The sequence below is a fragment of the Mauremys mutica genome, chromosome 3, assembly GCF_020497125.1.
Source record: "Mauremys mutica isolate MM-2020 ecotype Southern chromosome 3, ASM2049712v1, whole genome shotgun sequence".
NCBI classification, from domain to species: domain Eukaryota; kingdom Metazoa; phylum Chordata; order Testudines; family Geoemydidae; genus Mauremys; species Mauremys mutica.
In genome coordinates, this window is record NC_059074.1 from 2,694,842 (window position 1) to 2,712,482 (window position 17,641).

Here is a 17,641-nt window from a genome sequence, read left to right on the forward strand (position 1 = left end):
CCCACGGGAGCCCCTAGAACCCCTGCAAATAGGGACTGATTCACGTAGGTGGTTTTTAATAGCTTCCAGGGGCGATGGAGTCAGACGCAGCACCAGTGCTACCGGCCCACACACATTCTGTGGGAGCCCACACCACGACGACAAGGATGGTCTCAGCCCAGCTCTCAAGGCCAGGTGCCCATGTCACAGTTACCACGGTGGCCAGAGCAACGTGGAAGCGACACTTTGCACCCAGCACTGCCACAGCTCGGGGGCTACAGAGGCCTCAGGCTCCAGGGCTGTCAAGCCAACACTTCCCCATTTAGATGGGATTCAAGCTCCAAGTGCTCCAGCTCGCTGGATGCACCAACAACACAGCGCACATCCAGGAAGACCCTCTAGGGCAGGGGTCGGGAAGTTTAAGGCCTGCAGGGAGCACCAGATCATCCGGTCTGACCTCCGGTATATTACAAGCCACCACCACCACCCAGCACCCACATACTGAACACAACGACCAAACAGGAGACCAGACTATGACATGCCAGAGGGAGTAAACAGGAGAGGCCGAAGTGCACAAATATCTGTGTCATAGTGGGCGTCAGCAGCTCTGGGGAAACTCCGATCTATACAGGTAGGAGAAGCAGCCAACTGTCTTATTCCCCCAAAAGCCCTTAGAGCCCTGCAGCAAGGCATGAGGAGGACTCCAGTGCATGCTTCGGCCAGCTGCCCAGACCACCAGGAGCCAACAGATGCAGGAAGAGAAGGTGGGAAGAGTTTCCCAGCCCACCAGGAGCCCAGGACAACAGCACCGTTGGCTTGTTTTGAGCAAAGGAAAATAAGGCATAAAAGCTCTGAAGGCCCAGCCAGAGGGGCCAAGAGGAGGAAGGGCCAGGCTGGAGTCTGTGTTTACAGCAGGGAAGAGCCGTGGGAACACAGCAGTGATCACCGAAGCAGCAGCACTAGTGCAGGCTCGGGAGCTGGGCCTGTGTTTCTCTCTCACCATATAAAGAGGCAGGGGATTTTGCCTGCCAAACCTTACGCACAATCCCACTGTCCCAGCCTGCGACACAGACCGAGCAGATCAAGGAGGACGGGTGAGACGCAGCAGGGGCACTGGGGTATGTGCAGTTCAGTCCCACAGGGAGAGTAACACACTGGCCCTTAGCACCATTGGCAACATGCACAAGGCCCACTACCAGCACGTGAGAGCGAGGGCTAGGGGTAACTCTGGGGAGGGTCAGAGCGGGACAGTACCTCTCTCTCTCTCCTCACCGTGTCCCTTGCCCACTGCAGCCCTAGCTGGGGGGCATTCCGAGATTCTTAGACTCCAGGGCCAGAAGGGACCATTGTGATCAGCCAAGGCCTCAGCTGGATGGTGTCCAGGGGTCTGGGCGCCACATTTCAGGAAAGATGTGGTCAAATTGGAGAAAGTCCAGAGAAGAGCAACAAAAACAATTAACTATCAGAGCAGGAGAGCCGTGTTAGTCTGGATCTGTGAAAAGCAATAAAGAGTCCTGTGGCACCTTACAGACTAACAGACGTATTGGAGCAATGCCCCTACTTATACAGCCCAAAATGCCGTTAGCCTTCTTGGCAACAAGGGCACACTGCTGACTCCTATCCAGCTTCTCATCCACTGTAACCCCTAGGTCCTTTTCTGCAGAACTGCTGCCTAGCCATTCAGTCCCTAGTCTATAGCAGTGCATGGGATTCTTCTGTCCTAAGTGCAGGACTCTGCACTTGTCCTTGTTGAACCTCATCAGGTTTCTTTTGGCCCAATCCTCTAATTTGTCTAGGTCCTTCTGTGTCCTATCCCTACCCTCCAGCGTATCTACCACTTCTCCCAGTTTAGTGACATCTGCAAACTTGCTCAGAGTTCAGTCCACGCCATCCTCCAGATCATTAATGAATATATGACTATATAGGACTATAGTCAATTAAATGATGGATTCACACTCCAGTGGCTCTTTTGGGGAATGTTGATCACTAATTTGGCTCCTGAACCACTGAGGTCTGAGTATCACTGGTCTGGACAATACTTAGTCCTGCCTCAGTGCATGGGATGGGGCCAGATGACCTATCATGGTCCCTCACAGCCCTACATGTCCATGACTGTAGTCTGACTTCCTCTATAGCACAAGCCAGAGAACTTCCCCAAAATAATTTCTAGAGCAGCTCTTTTCAAAAAACATCCAATCTGGATTGAAGTATTGCCAGTGCTGGAGAACCCACCACGGCCCTTGATGAATTGTTCAGTGGGTAACTCCCCTCATCATTAAACATTTCCAGTCTGAATTTGTCTAGCCCCAGCTTTTCCAGCCACTGGATCGTGCTGTACTGTCGCTGCTAGACTGAAGAGCCCATTGTTGACTGTTAGTTCCCCACGTAGGTACTTAGACTGGGATCATGTCACCCCTTCACCTTCTCTTTGTCAAGTTAATAGATTGCGCTCCTGGAGTCTGTCACTGTAAGGAATATCTTCTAACCCTTTATTAATTCTTGTGGCTCTTCTCCGAACCCCTCTCCAATTCATCACCAACATCCCTCTTGAATTGAGGGCAGCAGAACTGGACGCAGGATTCCAGCAGCGGTTGCACCAGTGCCAAACACAGGTAAAATAAGCTCTCACCTCCTTCTTGAGATTCCAGTTTATGCATCTAAGGATCACGTTAGCGCTTTTGGTCACATTATTGCACAGGCAGCTCACATTCAGCTGATCGTCCACCCTCACCCCCAAATCCTCTCCAGAGTCACTGCTTCCCTGGAGTCCCTTGTTCGCATCTAGCTACATTAAACAGCGTTCAGAGGGCTTGCGGGGCGGTTCATTGGTGCAGACTCTCTGGAGGAGTTTCATAGTGGGTATGTCACACACATACACACCCCAACATCCAAGGGTTGTATCAACAACTTCTAACTCAGGACACGCAAGGGACACTGGGGCGGGCAGCTGGCACTGGGTCACCCCAGTGCTGCAGGGCTTGGGGAGCCCACAATCCTGCCCCTCCCGGGCTCGGGGCAGCCGTTTGCAGGACGGTGGGCAATGGAAGGGCAGAGCCGATACCAAGGGCCCCACCACAACGCTGGGAAGCTGGGACTGAACAGGCAGCCACAGGGCCGCCCCACACAGCCTGATAGCAGCCCCCCCAGCACAGCCCCCTCCACACCCTGGGATAGAGCCCCTCCCCCCCCCGCCCAGGCAGGGACCCCCCCAGCACAGCCCGCCAGGAACCCCCTCCACACCCTGGGACAGAGCCCCCCCGCCCGGGCAGGGACCCCCCAGGAACCCCCTCCACACCCTGGGACAGAGCCCCCCCTGCCCGAACAGGGACCCCCCCAGCACAGCCCCCTCCACACCCCGGGCCAGACCCCCCCCGTCCAGACAGGGACCCCCCCAGCACAGCCCCCCCAGCACAGCCCCCTCCACACCCTGGGACAGAGCCCCCCCCGCCCGAACAGGGACCCCCCCAGGAACCCCCTCCACACCCTGGGACAGAGCCCCCCCTGCCCGAACAGGGACCCCCCCCAGCACAGCCCCCCCAGCACAGCCCCCTCCACACCCCGGGCCAGAGCCCCCCCGCCCGGACAGGGACCCCCCCAGCACAGCCCCCTCCACACCCTGGGACAGAGCCCCCCCCGCCCGGACAGGGACCCCCCCAGCACGCCACCCCCTCAGACTCCCCAGACCGGACAGTGCCCCCCCCGGACGGGACCGGGACCGGGACCCTCGGCCGGGCCAGACCCCGCCCCCTCACCACGTAGGCGGCGCCGCCCTCCCCGCCGCGGCTCTCGGTCTCGGGGATGGAGAAGTGCATCGTGCCTCGCGCCGCTAGCGCCCCTGCGCCGCCGCCATGTCGGGCCGCACCACCGAGCCACCCAGCGGGGGGGACATGGGCGGGCGGATGGTACGGCCCGAAGGGGGGCGTGGGCGGGGCCTCCCCGGCCCCGCCCCGGACCCGGGACGTACCAAGCGGCCCCTGCAGGGGGAGCCGCCGTCTGCGTGAGTGGCAGGCCCGGCTCGCGGGGGCGGGGCCCGGCTTGGCACCTCGCTCCACTCGGAGCATTGGTACGGCCCAGGGCGGGCTCCCTGCCTCCGCGGGGCGGCGCGGCACGTGGCCGGGGGAGGCGCTGGCGGCTCCTCCCCTCGCCCCCTCTTCAGTGCACCCCTGCACCCCTTCCTCTGCCCCCTGCACCCCACTGACCTTCCTCTGCACCCCTGCAATGCACCCCCTGCCCCCAGCGCCCCTCCCCCTGCAATGCACCCCCTGCCCCCCACTGACCTTCCTCTGCCCCCTGCAATGCACCCCCTGCCCCCAGCGCCCCTCCCCCTGCAATGCACCCCCTGCCCCCCACTGACCTTCCTCTGCCCCCTGCACCCCACTGACCTTCCTCTGCACCCCTGCAATGCACCCCCTGCCCCCAGCGCCCCTCCCCCTGCAATGCACCCCCTGCCCCCCACTGACCTTCCTCTGCCCCCTGCAATGCACCCCCTGCCCCCAGCGCCCCTCCCCCTGCAATGCACCCCCTGCCCCCCACTGACCTTCCTCTGCCCCCTGCACCCCACTGACCTTCCTCTGCACCCCTGCAATGCACCCCCTGCCCCCAGCGCCCAGCCCCGTGCAATGCACCCCCTGCCCCCCACTGACCTTCCTCTGCCCCCTGCAATGCACCCCCGTGCCCCCAGCGCCCCTCCCCCTGCAATGCACCCCCTGCCCCCCACTGTCCTTCCTCTGACCCCTGCAATGCACCCCCGGCCCCCCACTGACCTTCCTCTGCCCCCTGCAATGCACCCCCTGCCCCCAGCGCCCCTCACCCTGCAATGCACCCCCTGCCCCCCACTGACCTTCCTCTGCACCCTGCAATGCACCCCCTGCCCCCAGCGCCCCTCCCCCTGCAATGCACCCCCTGCCCCCCACTGAACTTCCTCTGCACCCCTGCAATGCACCCCCGTGCCCCCAGCGCACCTCCCCCTGCAATGCACCCCCTGCCCCCCACTGACCTTCCTCTGCACCCCTGCAATGCACCCCCGTGCCCCCAGCGCCCCTCCCCCTGCAATGCACCCCCTGCCCCCCACTGACCTTCCTCTGCACCCTGCACCCCCGGCCTTCCTCTGCACCCCTGCAATGCACCCCCTGCCCCCCACTGACCTTCCTCTGCCCCCTGCACCCCCGGCCTTCCTCTGCACCCCTGCAATGCACCCCCTGCCCCCAGCGCCCCTCCCCCTGCAATGCACCCCCTGCCCCCCACTGACCTTCCTCTGCCCCCTGCAATGCACCCCCTGCCCCCCACTGACCTTCCTCTGCACCCTGCACCCCCGGCCTTCCTCTGCACCCCTGCAATGCACCCCCTGCCCCCAGCGCCCCTCCCCCTGCAATGCACCCCCTGCCCCCCACTGACCTTCCTCTGCACCCCTGCAATGCACCCCCGTGCCCCCAGCGCCCCTCCCCCTGCAATGCACCCCCTGCCCCCCACTGACCTTCCTCTGCACCCTGCACCCCCGGCCTTCCTCTGCACCCCTACAATGCACCCCCTGCCCCCCACTGACCTTCCTCTGCCCCATGCACCCCCGGCCTTCCTCTGCACCCCTGCAATGCACCCCCTGCCCCCAGCGCCCCTACCCCTGCAATGCACCCCCTGCCCCCCACTGACCTTCCTCTGCCCCCTGCAATGCACCCCCTGCCCCCCACTGACCTTCCTCTGCACCCTGCACCCCCGGCCTTCCTCTGCACCCCTGCAATGCACCCCCTGCCCCCAGCGCCCCTCCCCCTGCAATGCACCCCCTGCCCCCCACTGACCTTCCTCTGCCCCCTGCAATGCAACCCCGTGCCCCCAGCGCCCCTCCCCCTGCAATGCACCCCCTGCCCCCCACTGACCTTCCTCTGCACCCTGCACCCCCGGCCTTCCTCTGCACCCCTGCAATGCACCCCCTGCCCCCCACTGACCTTCCTCTGCCCCCTGCACCCCCGGCCTTCCTCTGCACCCCTGCAATGCCCCCCGTGCCCCCAGCGCCCCTCCCCCTGCAATGCACCCCCTGTCCCCCACTGACCTTCCTCTGTCCCCCTGCAATGACCCCCATTCCCCCTGCACCCCTCCCCCTGCAATGCACTCTCTGCCCCCCCGACCTTCCTCTGCACCCCTGCAATGCCCCCCGTGCCGCCAGCGCCCCTCCCCCTGCAATGCACCCCCTGCCCCCCACTGACCTTCCTCTGCCCCCTGCACCCCCGGCCTTCCTCTGCACCCCTGCAATGCACCCCCTGCCCCCAGCGCCCCTCCCCCTGCAATGCACCCCCTGCCCCCCACTGACCTTCCTCTGCCCCCTTCAATGCACCCCCGTGCCCCCAGCGCCCCTCCCCCTGCAATGCACCCCCTGCCCCCCACTGACCTTCCTCTGCACCCTGCACCCCCGGCCTTCCTCTGCACCCCTGCAATGCACCCCCTGCCCCCCACTGACCTTCCTCTGCCCCCTGCACCCCCGGCCTTCCTCTGCACCCCTGCAATGCCCCCCGTGCCCCCAGCGCCCCTCCCCCTGCAATGCACCCCCTGTCCCCCACTGACCTTCCTCTGTCCCCCTGCAATGACCCCCATTCACCCTGCACCCCTCCCCCTGCAATGCACTCTCTGCCCCCCCGACCTTCCTCTGCACCCCTGCAATGCCCCCCGTGCCGCCAGCGCCCCTCCCCCTGCAATGCACCCCCTGCCCCCCACTGACCTTCCTCTGCCCCCTGCACCCCCGGCCTTCCTCTGCACCCCTGCAATGCCCCCCGTGCCCCCAGCGCCCCTCCCCCTGCAATGCACCCCCTGCCCCCCACTGACCTTCCTCTGCCCCCTGCACTCCCGGCCTTCCTCTGCACCCCTGCAATGCCCCCCGTGCCCCCAGCGCCCCTCCCCCTGCAATGCACCCCCTGTCCCCCACTGACCTTCCTCTGTCCCCCTGCAATGACCCCCATTCCCCCTGCACCCCACTGCGCCCCTCCCCCTGCAATGCACTCTCTGCCCCCCTGACCTTCCTCTGCACCCCTGCAATGCCCCCCGTGCCCCCCGTGCCGCCAGCGCCCCTCCCCCTGCAATGCACCCCCTGCCCCCCACTGACCTTCCTCTGTCCCCCTGCAATGACCCCCATTCCGCCTGCACCCCACTGCGCCCCTCCCCCTGCAATGCACCCCCTGCCCCCCACTGACCTTCCTCTGTCCCCCTGCAATGACCCCCATTCCGCCTGCACCCCACTGCGCCCCTCCCCCTGCAATGCACCCCCTGCCCCCCCGACCTTCCTCTGCACCCCTTCAATGCACCCCGTGCCCCCAGCGCCCCTCCCCCTGCAATGCACCCCGTGCCCCCCACTGATCTTCCTCTGTCCCCCTGCAATGCACCCCCTGCCCCCCGTGCCCCCAGCGCCCCTCCCCCTGCAATGCACCCCCGTGCCCCCCACTGACCTTCCTCTGTCCCCCTGCAATGCACCTCCTGCCCCCCACTGACCTTCCTCTGTCCCCCTGCAATGACCCCCATTCCGCCTGCACCCCACTGTGCCCCTCCCCCTGCAATGCACCCCGTGCCCCCCACTGACCTTCCTCTGTCCCCCTGCAATGACCCCCATTCCGCCTGCACCCCACTGCGCCCCTCCCCCTGCAATGCACCCTCTGCCCCCCCGACCTTCCTCTGCACTGAACCCCATGGCCCCTGCACCCCACTGACCTTCCTCTGTCCCCCTGCAATCCACCCCCTGCCCCACCCCCGTGCCCCCAGCGCCCCTCCCCCTGCAATGCACCCCCTGCCCCACCCCCGTGCCCCTCCCCCTGCAATTCTCCCCCTGCACCCCACTGACCTTCCTCTGCACCAACCCCCAGGGCCCCTGCACCCCACTGACCTTCCTCTGCACCCCTGCAATGCCCCCCGTGCCCCCAGCGCCCCTACCCCTGCAATGCACCCCCTGCCCCCCACTGACCTTCCTCTGCCCCCTGCACCCCCAGCCTTCCTCTGCACCCCTGCAATGCACCCCCTGCCCCCAGCGCCCCTCCCCCTGCAATGCACCCCCTGCCCCCCCCTGACCTTCCTCTGCACCCCTGCAATGCACCCCCTGCCCCCCACTGACCTTCCTCTGCCCCCTGCACCCCCGGCCTTCCTCTGCACCCCTGCAATGCCCCCCGTGCCCCCAGCGCCCCTCCCCCTGCAATGCACCCCCTGTCCCCCACTGACCTTCCTCTGTCCCCCTGCAATGACCCCCTTTAACCCTTGACCCCTCCCCCTGCAATGCACCCCCTGCCCCCCACTGACCTTCCTCTGCACCCCTGCAATGCCCCCCGTGCCCCCAGCGCCCCTCCCCCTGCAATGCACCCCCTGCCCCCCACTGACCTTCCTCTGTCCCCCTGCAATGCACCCCCTGCCCCCCACTGACCTTCCTCTGTCCCCCTGCAATGCCCCCCCTGCCCCCAGCGCCCCTCCCCCTGCAATGCCCCCCCTGCCCCCCACTGACCTTCCTCTGCCCCCTGCCCCCCCGGCCTTCCTCTGCACCCCTGCAATGCACCCCCGTGCCCCCAGCGCCCCTCCCCCTGCAATGCACCCCCTGCCCCCCACTGACCTTCCTCTGCCCCCTGCCCCCCCGGCCTTCCTCTGCCCCCCTGCAATGCACCCCCGTGCCCCCAGCGCCCCTCCCCCTGCAATGCACCCCCTGCCCCCCACTGACCTTCCTCTGCCCCCTGCACCCCTTCCTCTGCCCCCTGCACCCCCGGCCTTCCTCTGCACCCCTGCAATGCCCCCCGTGCCCCCAGCGCCCCTCCCCCTGTAATGCACCCCCTGCCCCCCACTGACCTTCCTCTGTCCCCCTGCAATGACCCCCATTCCGCCTGCACCCCACTGCGCCCCTCCCCCTGCAATGCACCCTCTGCCCCCCCGACCTTCCTCTGCACCGACCCCCATGGCCCCTGCACCCCACTGACCTTCCTCTGCACCCCTGCAATGCACCCCCGTGCCCCCAGCGCCCCTCCCCCTGCAATGCACCCCCTGTCCCCCACTGACCTTCCTCTGCCCCCTGCACCCCCGGCCTTCCTCTGCACCCCTGCAATGCTTCCCCTGCCCCCAGCGCCCCTCCCCCTGCAATGCACCCCCTGCCCCCCACTGACCTTCCTCTGCACCCCTGCAATGCACCCCCGTGCCCCCAGCGCCCCTCCCCCTGCAATGCACCCCCTGCCCCCCACTGACCTTCCTCTGCACCCCTGCAATGACCCCCATTCCGCCTGCACCCCCCTGCGCCCCTCCCCCTGCAATGCACCCCCCTGCACCCCCGGCCTTCCTCTGCACCCCTGCAATGACCCCCATTCCGCCTGCACCCCCCAGCGCCCCTCCCCCTGCAATGCACCCCCTGCCCCCCACTGACCTTCCTCTGTCCCCCTGCAATGACCCCCATTCCGCCTGCACCCCACTGCGCCCCTCCCCCTGCAATGCACCCCCTGCCCCCCACTGACCTTCCTCTGTCCCCCTGCAATGACCCCCATTCTGCCTGCACCCCACTGTGCCCCTCCCCCTGCAATGCACCCCCTGCCCCCCGACCTTCCTCTGCACCCCTGCAATGCACCCCGTGCCCCCAGCGCCCCTCCCCCTGCAATGCACCCCGTGCCCCCCACTGATCTTCCTCTGTCCCCCTGCAATGCACCCCCTGCCCCCCGTGCCCCCAGCGCCCCTCCCCCTGCAATGCACCCCCGTGCCCCCCACTGACCGTCCTCTGTCCCCCTGCAATGCACCCCCTGCCCCCCACTGACCTTCCTCTGTCCCCCTGCAATGACCCCCATTCCGCCTGCACCCCACTGCGCCCCTCCCCCTGCAATGCACCCTCTGCCCCCCCGACCTTCCTCTGCACCGACCCCCATGGCCCCTGCACCCCACTGACCTTCCTCTGTCCCCCTGCAATGCACCCCCTGCTCCATCCCTGTGCCCCCAGCGCCCCTCCCCCTGCAATGCACCCCTGCCCCACCCCCGTGCCCCCAGCGCCCCTCCCCCTGCAATGACCCCACTGCCCCCACCGCCCTTCCCCCTCCACCTTACTGACCTTCCTCTGCACCCCTTTAATTACCCCCTGCCCCAGTACCCCTCCCCCTCTGACCCTCCCCCTGCAATGCAAATGCAAATCCCTGTACTATCTGCAAAGCACCGCCCCAGCACCCGTCCCCATGCGATGCAGGACCCCCAGCCTCTCCCCTTTACCCCTGCACTGCACCCCAGACCCCTGTCCCCTAGTGCCCCCTGCACTGCACTGCACTGCACCGCCACGCAGTGACTCTCTGACCCTCTCCCTGTACTATCTGCAAAGCACCGCCCCAGCCCCCGTCCCCTTGCGATTCAGGGCGCCCAGCCTCTCCCCTTTACCCCTGCACTGCACCCCAGACCCCTGTCCCCTAGTGCCTCCTGCACTGCACAGCACTGCACCGCCCCGCAGTGACTCTCTGACCCTCTCCCTGTACTATCTGCAAAGCACCGCCCCAGCCCCCGTCCCCTTGCGATGCAGGGCCCCCAGCCTCTCCCCTTTTCCCCTGCACTGCACCCCAGACCCCTGTCCCCTAGTGCCCCCTGCACTGCACTGCACTGCACCGCCCCGCAGTGACTCTCTGACCCTCTCCCTGTACTATCTGCAAAGCACCGCCCCAGCCCCCGTCCCCTTGCGATGCAGGGCCCCCAGCCTCTCCCCTTTTCCCCTGCACTGCACCCTGGGTTCGCGCTGCCCTGCTGACAGCCAGGTGTGGGTGGCTGCGGGGGGGGGGGGGAGTGAGCTGGTATGCAGATCTGGGTGTGAGCTGAGCACCCTGGGAGCGGGAGCAGGCTGTCAAGCAGGGCCCTGGCGAGAAGGGTCTGGGGCCGTGGCAGGGCAGCTTGCGGCCGTCAGGGCTGGTGTTGGCTGGGACGGCGGGAGGTCTGGGGGGGCCTCCAGCGTGAGCACGGAGTGTTGGGCGAGTGAGGGGACTGATGCGGGGGGGGGAGTAGTTCACACTCCTGTGGGGTGACGAACACTAGGGCCCTGGTGGGGTGTCTCTCTATTGCCTGGGGGGGCCCTGCCTCCTGTGATTCCCTTGGCCTCTGTCAGCAAGAACAGATGGAGCTGGGGGGGCTGCAGGCAGCGCCCTCCCATCTCCGGCTCTGGTGGGGCAGCTGCAGTTGCTTGTTGGTTTCTTTGCTGCCCATTTGCAGGGCTTCTGCGTCCTGTCTCCACTAGCGGGTCTTGGAGCTGAGCCCTGGCTCGTGACGGCAGGAGAACCAAAGGAGAAATGGAATGAGAAGCCCACACACGAGCTATGGAGGGTTGTCCAGCTAAAGAGGCAAGAGGAATTGACTGATGGGGCTCCCGTCAGTCCTGTAACAGACCCCATATTGTCAGTGCCACCCCAATAGAGGTGGTTTGGGTTGCAGGCTGCCCTGGGCTGCGGCCGGGAGAGAGGACTCCCTGCAGCCCTCTCACCCCTTTGTTCTTACCGTGGAAAGTCACAGCAGCAAGATGGAGTCTGGAGTCACATGGGCAAATCACATGTCCAGGCATGACTCCGTTTGCAGGCTGACGCCATTGTTTACATGTTAGTTTGAAGGTTCCCAGGAAAGCTCAGATGTGGATTGGAGTCTCCCAAGTTCATTGTCAGGTAAGTGTTTCTTGTTTGGGCACTTACTGAGAATTGCCCCTTCTCAAGAAGCTGCTTCACTGAGGCTACTTGGAATCAAATTTGAGATATAAGTACAGAGCCCATATTCATAACTTCAAATACAAAAACGATACACACGTACAGACAGCATAGTTATAACCAGCAAATCATAACCTCTTCATAGACACCTCACACAACAACCTTTGTACAATATTTGCTGCAAATATATAACAGTGGTTGCAACAATGATCTATACCAGGGGTAGGCAACCTATGGCACGTGTGCTGAAGGCGACACGCAAGCTGATTTTCAGTGGCACTCACACTGCCCGGGTCCTGGCCACCGGTCTGAGGGGCTCTGCATTTTAATTTAATTTTAAATGAAGCTTCTTAAACATTTAAAAAACCTTATTTACTTTATATACAACAATAGTTTAGTTAGATATTATAGACTTATAGAAAGAGACCTTCTAAAAACGTTAAAATGTATTACCGGCACGCAAAACCTTAAATTAGAGTGAATAAATGAAGACTCGGCACAGCACTTCTGAAAGGTTGCCAACCCCTGGTTTAGACTAACATTGGCTGTTTTTTAGTAAGGACAATTTAAAACAGCATGCTTTTTCAACAAAGCCACTGTCAGCAAAAACAGCCTTTCTAAGCCAGTGGATCAGAGATAAGAAGGCTTCTTCACCCACTTTTTAACAAATACGAGTGAAAGTTATATTAAGTTTTGTAAAGGAATAAACACTTTGAAATACAAGCCTATATGAAGACAGAGCCCTTTATTTAACATTTACAAGTGTGTTTCAATAAAAAAAAAATAGCTTGCAGAAACACCCCCAAGTTAAAAACACAGAACCTTAGTAACAGCTAGCTTATATTCCCCTTATTCTGTAAACCAGGGGATCAGAGAGAAGTTTCTTTTCCTCCCTGCTTTTTAACAAATCCATGTGAAAGTTATATTAAGTAGGACTTTTAGATTGAAGTATGCATTTTTCTGTTGCATTATCAGAATGTCTTTGTTTTTAAATGTTTGCAATCTGTGCTGAGACACTGGTACAAGCTCCTGTGTTTGTTTTGGGTCTATAGATTTTATTAAAATAATACATCACAGGTTGGAGCTGTGACTTTCTCTAAATTTTAAAAACAGATAAGACTAATTAGGCTAACCAGTGATCCTTGCACTATAGCAGGGGTGGGCAAACTTTCTGGGCCGAGCACCACATCTGGGTGGGGAAATTGCATGCAGGGCCATGAATGTAGGGCTGGGGCAGGGGGTTGGGGAGCGGGAGGGAGTGTTGGGTGTGGGAGGGGGTGTAGTGTGCAGGAAAGGGCTCAGGGCAAGGAGTTGGGGTGCAGGAGGGGTGAGGAGTGCGGGAGAGGGCTCATGGCAGGGGGTTGGGGTGCAGGAGGGGTTCAGAGTGTGGGCTCTGGCCCGGCGCTGCTTACCTGGAATAGGGAACCACAGCCAATGGGAGCTTTGGGTGTGGAACCCACAGGTGAGGGCAGCACGTGGAGCCCTCTCCCTCCTCCCACCCCCCAGGGGCTGCAGGGACATGGTGCCGGCTGCTTCCAGGAGCAGCGCGGGGCCTGCAGCGCCACAGGGGGCAATCCCGGGGGCCGGATCCAAAGCCCTGAGGGGCCGGATCCGGTCCGCAGGCTTTAGTTTGCCCTGCACTATACTCTGCCTTAGCAATTCTCTAGTGGTCGCCCCTTCAGTTTGCTTGAGTTTTCACACAGCCTTCTTTCCTAACTTTTTAAACCCTGTTAAAGTTTTAACAAATGGTGAGATGACACTGAAAGACACTTTGTGGCAGTTATAACAAGTATTTTATTCCATTTACTGATTGTAAAGGACAAAAAACATCGCTTTGTGACTGCGTGAAGCTTAGAGATAGCCTATCTGAAGAACACCCCACCCCTCGACTTTGCCCCATACTTTAACACTTGCTAAGCATGCAGTGTTTCATTATATATATATATACATCGCTTTAACATTTAACATGAAAATACAGCATTGACTGAGATATAACAACATGACCTTTTTAAAGGATATGCTATATGCAGTGAGGCTTATTTGAAGCATTATTTATTTATTTATTTATTTAAGTTTAACATGAAAAAGCAGCATTGACTGAGCTGTAACAAAACAAGCCCCATCTTAGGGGTATTTTGTAGAAGTTCAGTGAACTAAAAAGGCTTAAGATACTAGCCTGTCCTTTTAAAAATAGTGTTTTTAAAGTAGCAAAACAGTCATTGGGTAAGAATATGAAAACCTGCAATTGAGAGGAGTTTACAGATATGTTTTAATAAAAAAAAAAATTAACAAAAAAATACAAGATTGCTTTTTAAAGTTTGGATTTATACTAACAACACATGAAAAAATAGCTTATGTAAAGAAAGTTAGCTGTTTTTTTTTACCAGAGATAAGGAGTCTGCCCCCTGCGCCTCACTTTCTTTTCTAATGTTTTTTTTAATCTAAACTGAGGACAAACAATTTATTTAAAAAGCCACAGACACAGATTTTAATTTTAAAAGCCACAGGCCATGAGGGTGAGAAAGCTGTCCTGAGTTCTAGGGGGAATATCGATAACTCTTTTAGTGAAAGAGTTTTGTAGGCAGCCATTCTGTGTTACTTGTTATGCTTTAGCACGGGCAAGCGTTTGGCATTTGGAAGCACTTCCCCACTTTATGAGGTATTATCTCCCCCATCCTACAGCCTATCAGAAATATTAACAAAAACAAACATAAAGATACTTTGTAGCCCGGCTTGCAAAGCAACATTTACAATTTGGTTTATCATTATCTTGTCTAAGCCCCTAGAGCAGGGGTCAGCAACCTTTCAGAAGTGGTGTGCCAAGTCTTCATTTATTCACGCTGATTTAAGGTTTCACGTGTCATTAATAAATTTTAATGTTTTTAGAAGGTCTCTTTCTATAAGTCTATAATATCTAACTAAACTATTGTTGTATATAAAGTAAATAAGATTTTTTTAAATGTTTAAGAAGCTTAATTTAAAATTAAATTAAAATGCGGAGCTCCCTGGACCGGTGGCCAGGACCCAGGCAGTGTGAGTGCCACTGAAAATCAGCTTGCGTGCCGCCTTCAGCACACATGCCATAGGTTGCCTACCCCTGGCCTAGAGAGTATTTTTTGTTTGGTTTGTATAAAACACTTTTATGCAAACTGTAACCCTAGATGACATACAGCATGAAGTAATATGAACCAGTAGACAAGAGACCTGAGGCATTGTTGAAATCAGAGGGGTCATGATTAAGTCCTAATGCAGAGGGCCTGGGGGCGTGGGGGTGGAGCAGAAGACAGTATGATTTAAGAGGGGTTCTGGGGTTGCTTTGCAATGGTCCAGGTGCCTCAACAGCCTATATCCCTCATGCACAAGCACCAGGGCTGGGTGTGTCTTTGTTAGAGGAACAGGTCGCTTAAATACCTCTTCTTGTTGTTGACAAACTGTAACCTAACTGCACGCATACTATGGGGCAACCTAATTCCCTTTTGACAAACCCCACAGACCTTGAATTCCATAAAAACACGCTTCACACAGTTATTTTCAACTGACATTTTATTTTACAACACGCCCTCTATGCCATTATCTAAATCATTGATGAAGATATTGACCAGCACTGGACCCAGAACTGATCCCTGCAGGACCTCACTCGTTATGTCCTTCCAGCCTGACTGTGACCCACTGATAACTACTCTCTAGGAACGATTTTCCAACCAGTTTTGCACCCACCTTATAGTAGCTCCATCTAGGTTGTATTTCCCCAGTTTGTTTATGAGCAGGTCATGCGAGACAGTATCAAAAGCCTTACTAAAGTCAAGATATACCACATCTACTGCTTCCCCGCTTTCCACAAGGCTTGTTACCCAGTCAAAGAAAGCTCTCAGGTTGGTTTGACAAATCCATGCTGACTGTCACTTATCACCTCATTATCTTCTAGGTGTTTGCAAACTGATTGCTTCATTATTTGCTCCATTATCTTTCCAGGTACAGAAGTTAAGCTGACTGGGCTGTAATTCCCTGGGTTGTCCCTATTTCCCTTTTTAGAGATTGGTGCTAGATTTGCCCTCCTGGGGATGGAGCAACAGGAGAATCTCAAGCAGGAGTTAAGAGGTTATTGTCCCTCTGTATTTGGCAAGTGGTGCAGCTGCTGCTGGGATCCTGTGTCCAGGCCTGGTGCCCACAAGACCAAGGAGGATGTTAGTAACTTGGAGAGAGCTCAGAGAAGAGCCGCAAGAATGACTGAAGGGTTTGAAAACCTGCCTGAGAGTGATACTCAAGGAGCTTGATCTATTTAGCCTAGCAGAGCGAGGGAAAAGGGGTGACATGGTATACACGTGGGAGACAGATGTTTGATACCAGGCTCTCCAGCCCACCAGAGAAAGGTCTAATGGGCCAGTGACTGGAAGTTGAAGTGAGACACATTCCGACTGGAAATGAGACATGAGGTTGTAACAGTGAGAGGAATTAACCCCTAGCACTCTACTAGCGGTTGTGGTGGATTGTCCAATGTTTCAGTCCAGGCTGGCTGGTTTTCTAAGCGATCTGCTCTAGGAATCACTGTGGGGCAGGTCTCTCTGGCCTGTGCAATCCAGGGGGTCAGGCTGGGGGATCACACTGGTCCCTTCTGGCCTGGGGATCTAGGACTCCGTTATTTGCCCGTAGGTGTGTGACTGTCCACGTGGCTGTATCGCAACACGCTGAATGGGCAGATCTTACCCCAGCGACCCGCTTGCCCCGAGTGGCTCTCCTCTAGGAGCCCAGATGGGGCTGTTTGCAGCTGGCCGCAGCTTTGGACAAGTGGGGTGTGAGGCCCCTTGCGTGGCTCCCCTGGAAGGGAGATGACGCTTTCCCTGTGTTAGGCCTGAATAAAGATGTAGCAAAAAAACCAGTTATGCCAACCTGACTGAAGTCAGGCTAACAGAGGTTTCTGGGTAATCCCAGAGTGGAAAATACTGAGAAGCAGCATTGTCTCACAAAGCCCTGGGAAAGAGTGAGATAAGTGAGGGGCTGGTACCAGCTGTGTTATGTTAGAAACAGTGTTTGAAGAACTGATAAGAAACACTATCCCACAGTTCTGACTCTAACTTTAACTCCCTAACATTCCTAACTTTTGGCGCTTGTTAAAATATTAACAATTCAATATTGTAGAGACTAGGCATGCGTATATATTAAAAGGTGTCTAATTTCTAGTTGTTAGACAAAGGGGGTGGGTTGCTCAAGTGAATGATCTATGACGTAATAAAACTGTCTATATAGGCTAATACTGAGCTGTAAAGGGGGGGGCTGGTTCTCTTCGGATACGGGCTGTTCTCTATTGACGCGTGCACTTGTCAATACAGAGCTTTTGATCGGACCTTGCTGGTGTTGCCTGTCTCTGTGCGGTCAGACAACGAACTTCGCTGTCGGGGTTCGAGTCCCTGACACCTGCACAACATTGTGGTGTGTGTTCTCCCACCACATGGGCTCCAGAACACACCTAGGGTTGTCAACTGTCTAATCACACAAACCCAAACACCCTTGCCCTGCCCCAGGCCCCAGCCCCACCCCTTCTCTGAGGCCCTGCCCCGCTGACTCCATTCCCCCCTCCCTCTGTCGCTTGCTCTCCTTCACCCTCACTCACTTTCACCCAGCTGGGGCAGGGGGTTGTGGTGTGTGGGCCCAGAAGCGGCCGACACGTCTCTGCAGCCCCTGGGAGTGGGCAGGTGGCTCCACGCACTGTCCCTGCCTGCAGGCACTGCCTCCGCAGCTCCTGTGGGCCACAGTTCCTGGCCCACGGGAGCTGCCTGGGGGGGCAGGGGAGTGCACGGAGACCCCCAGCCCCCCCAGGGGTTGCAGGCATGTGCCGGCTGCTTCCGGGAGCAGCATGTGGCCAGGGCAGGCAGGGGCCTGATTTAGCCCCACTGTGCCACCGGACTTTTAGCAGCCTAAAATCTCCCGGTTTGGCTTCAGTAGCCTCTGGGAGATTGAGCCCGATTCCGGGAGACTCCTGGTGAAACCGGGAGGGTTGGCGACCCTAAGCACACCAG

General features: G+C 58.9%; 1 protein-coding gene across 2 annotated transcripts in view; it reads right to left on the minus strand.

Moving 5' to 3' along the window:
• The window catches only part of SNX17 (sorting nexin 17), a 42,977-nt gene extending 39,078 nt beyond the window's left edge, over positions 1-3,899 (minus strand). The window contains exon 1 of one of the 2 annotated variants that reach the window (XM_045011638.1): positions 3,732-3,899. In XM_045011638.1, coding sequence (XP_044867573.1) covers positions 3,732-3,791 — 60 coding nt within the window. In that variant the 5' untranslated portion in view covers positions 3,792-3,899. The remainder of the gene's footprint in view (positions 1-3,731) is intronic. The other variant, XM_045011637.1, reaches the window with a different exon arrangement.
• Positions 3,900-17,641: the final 13,742 nt, after the last annotated feature.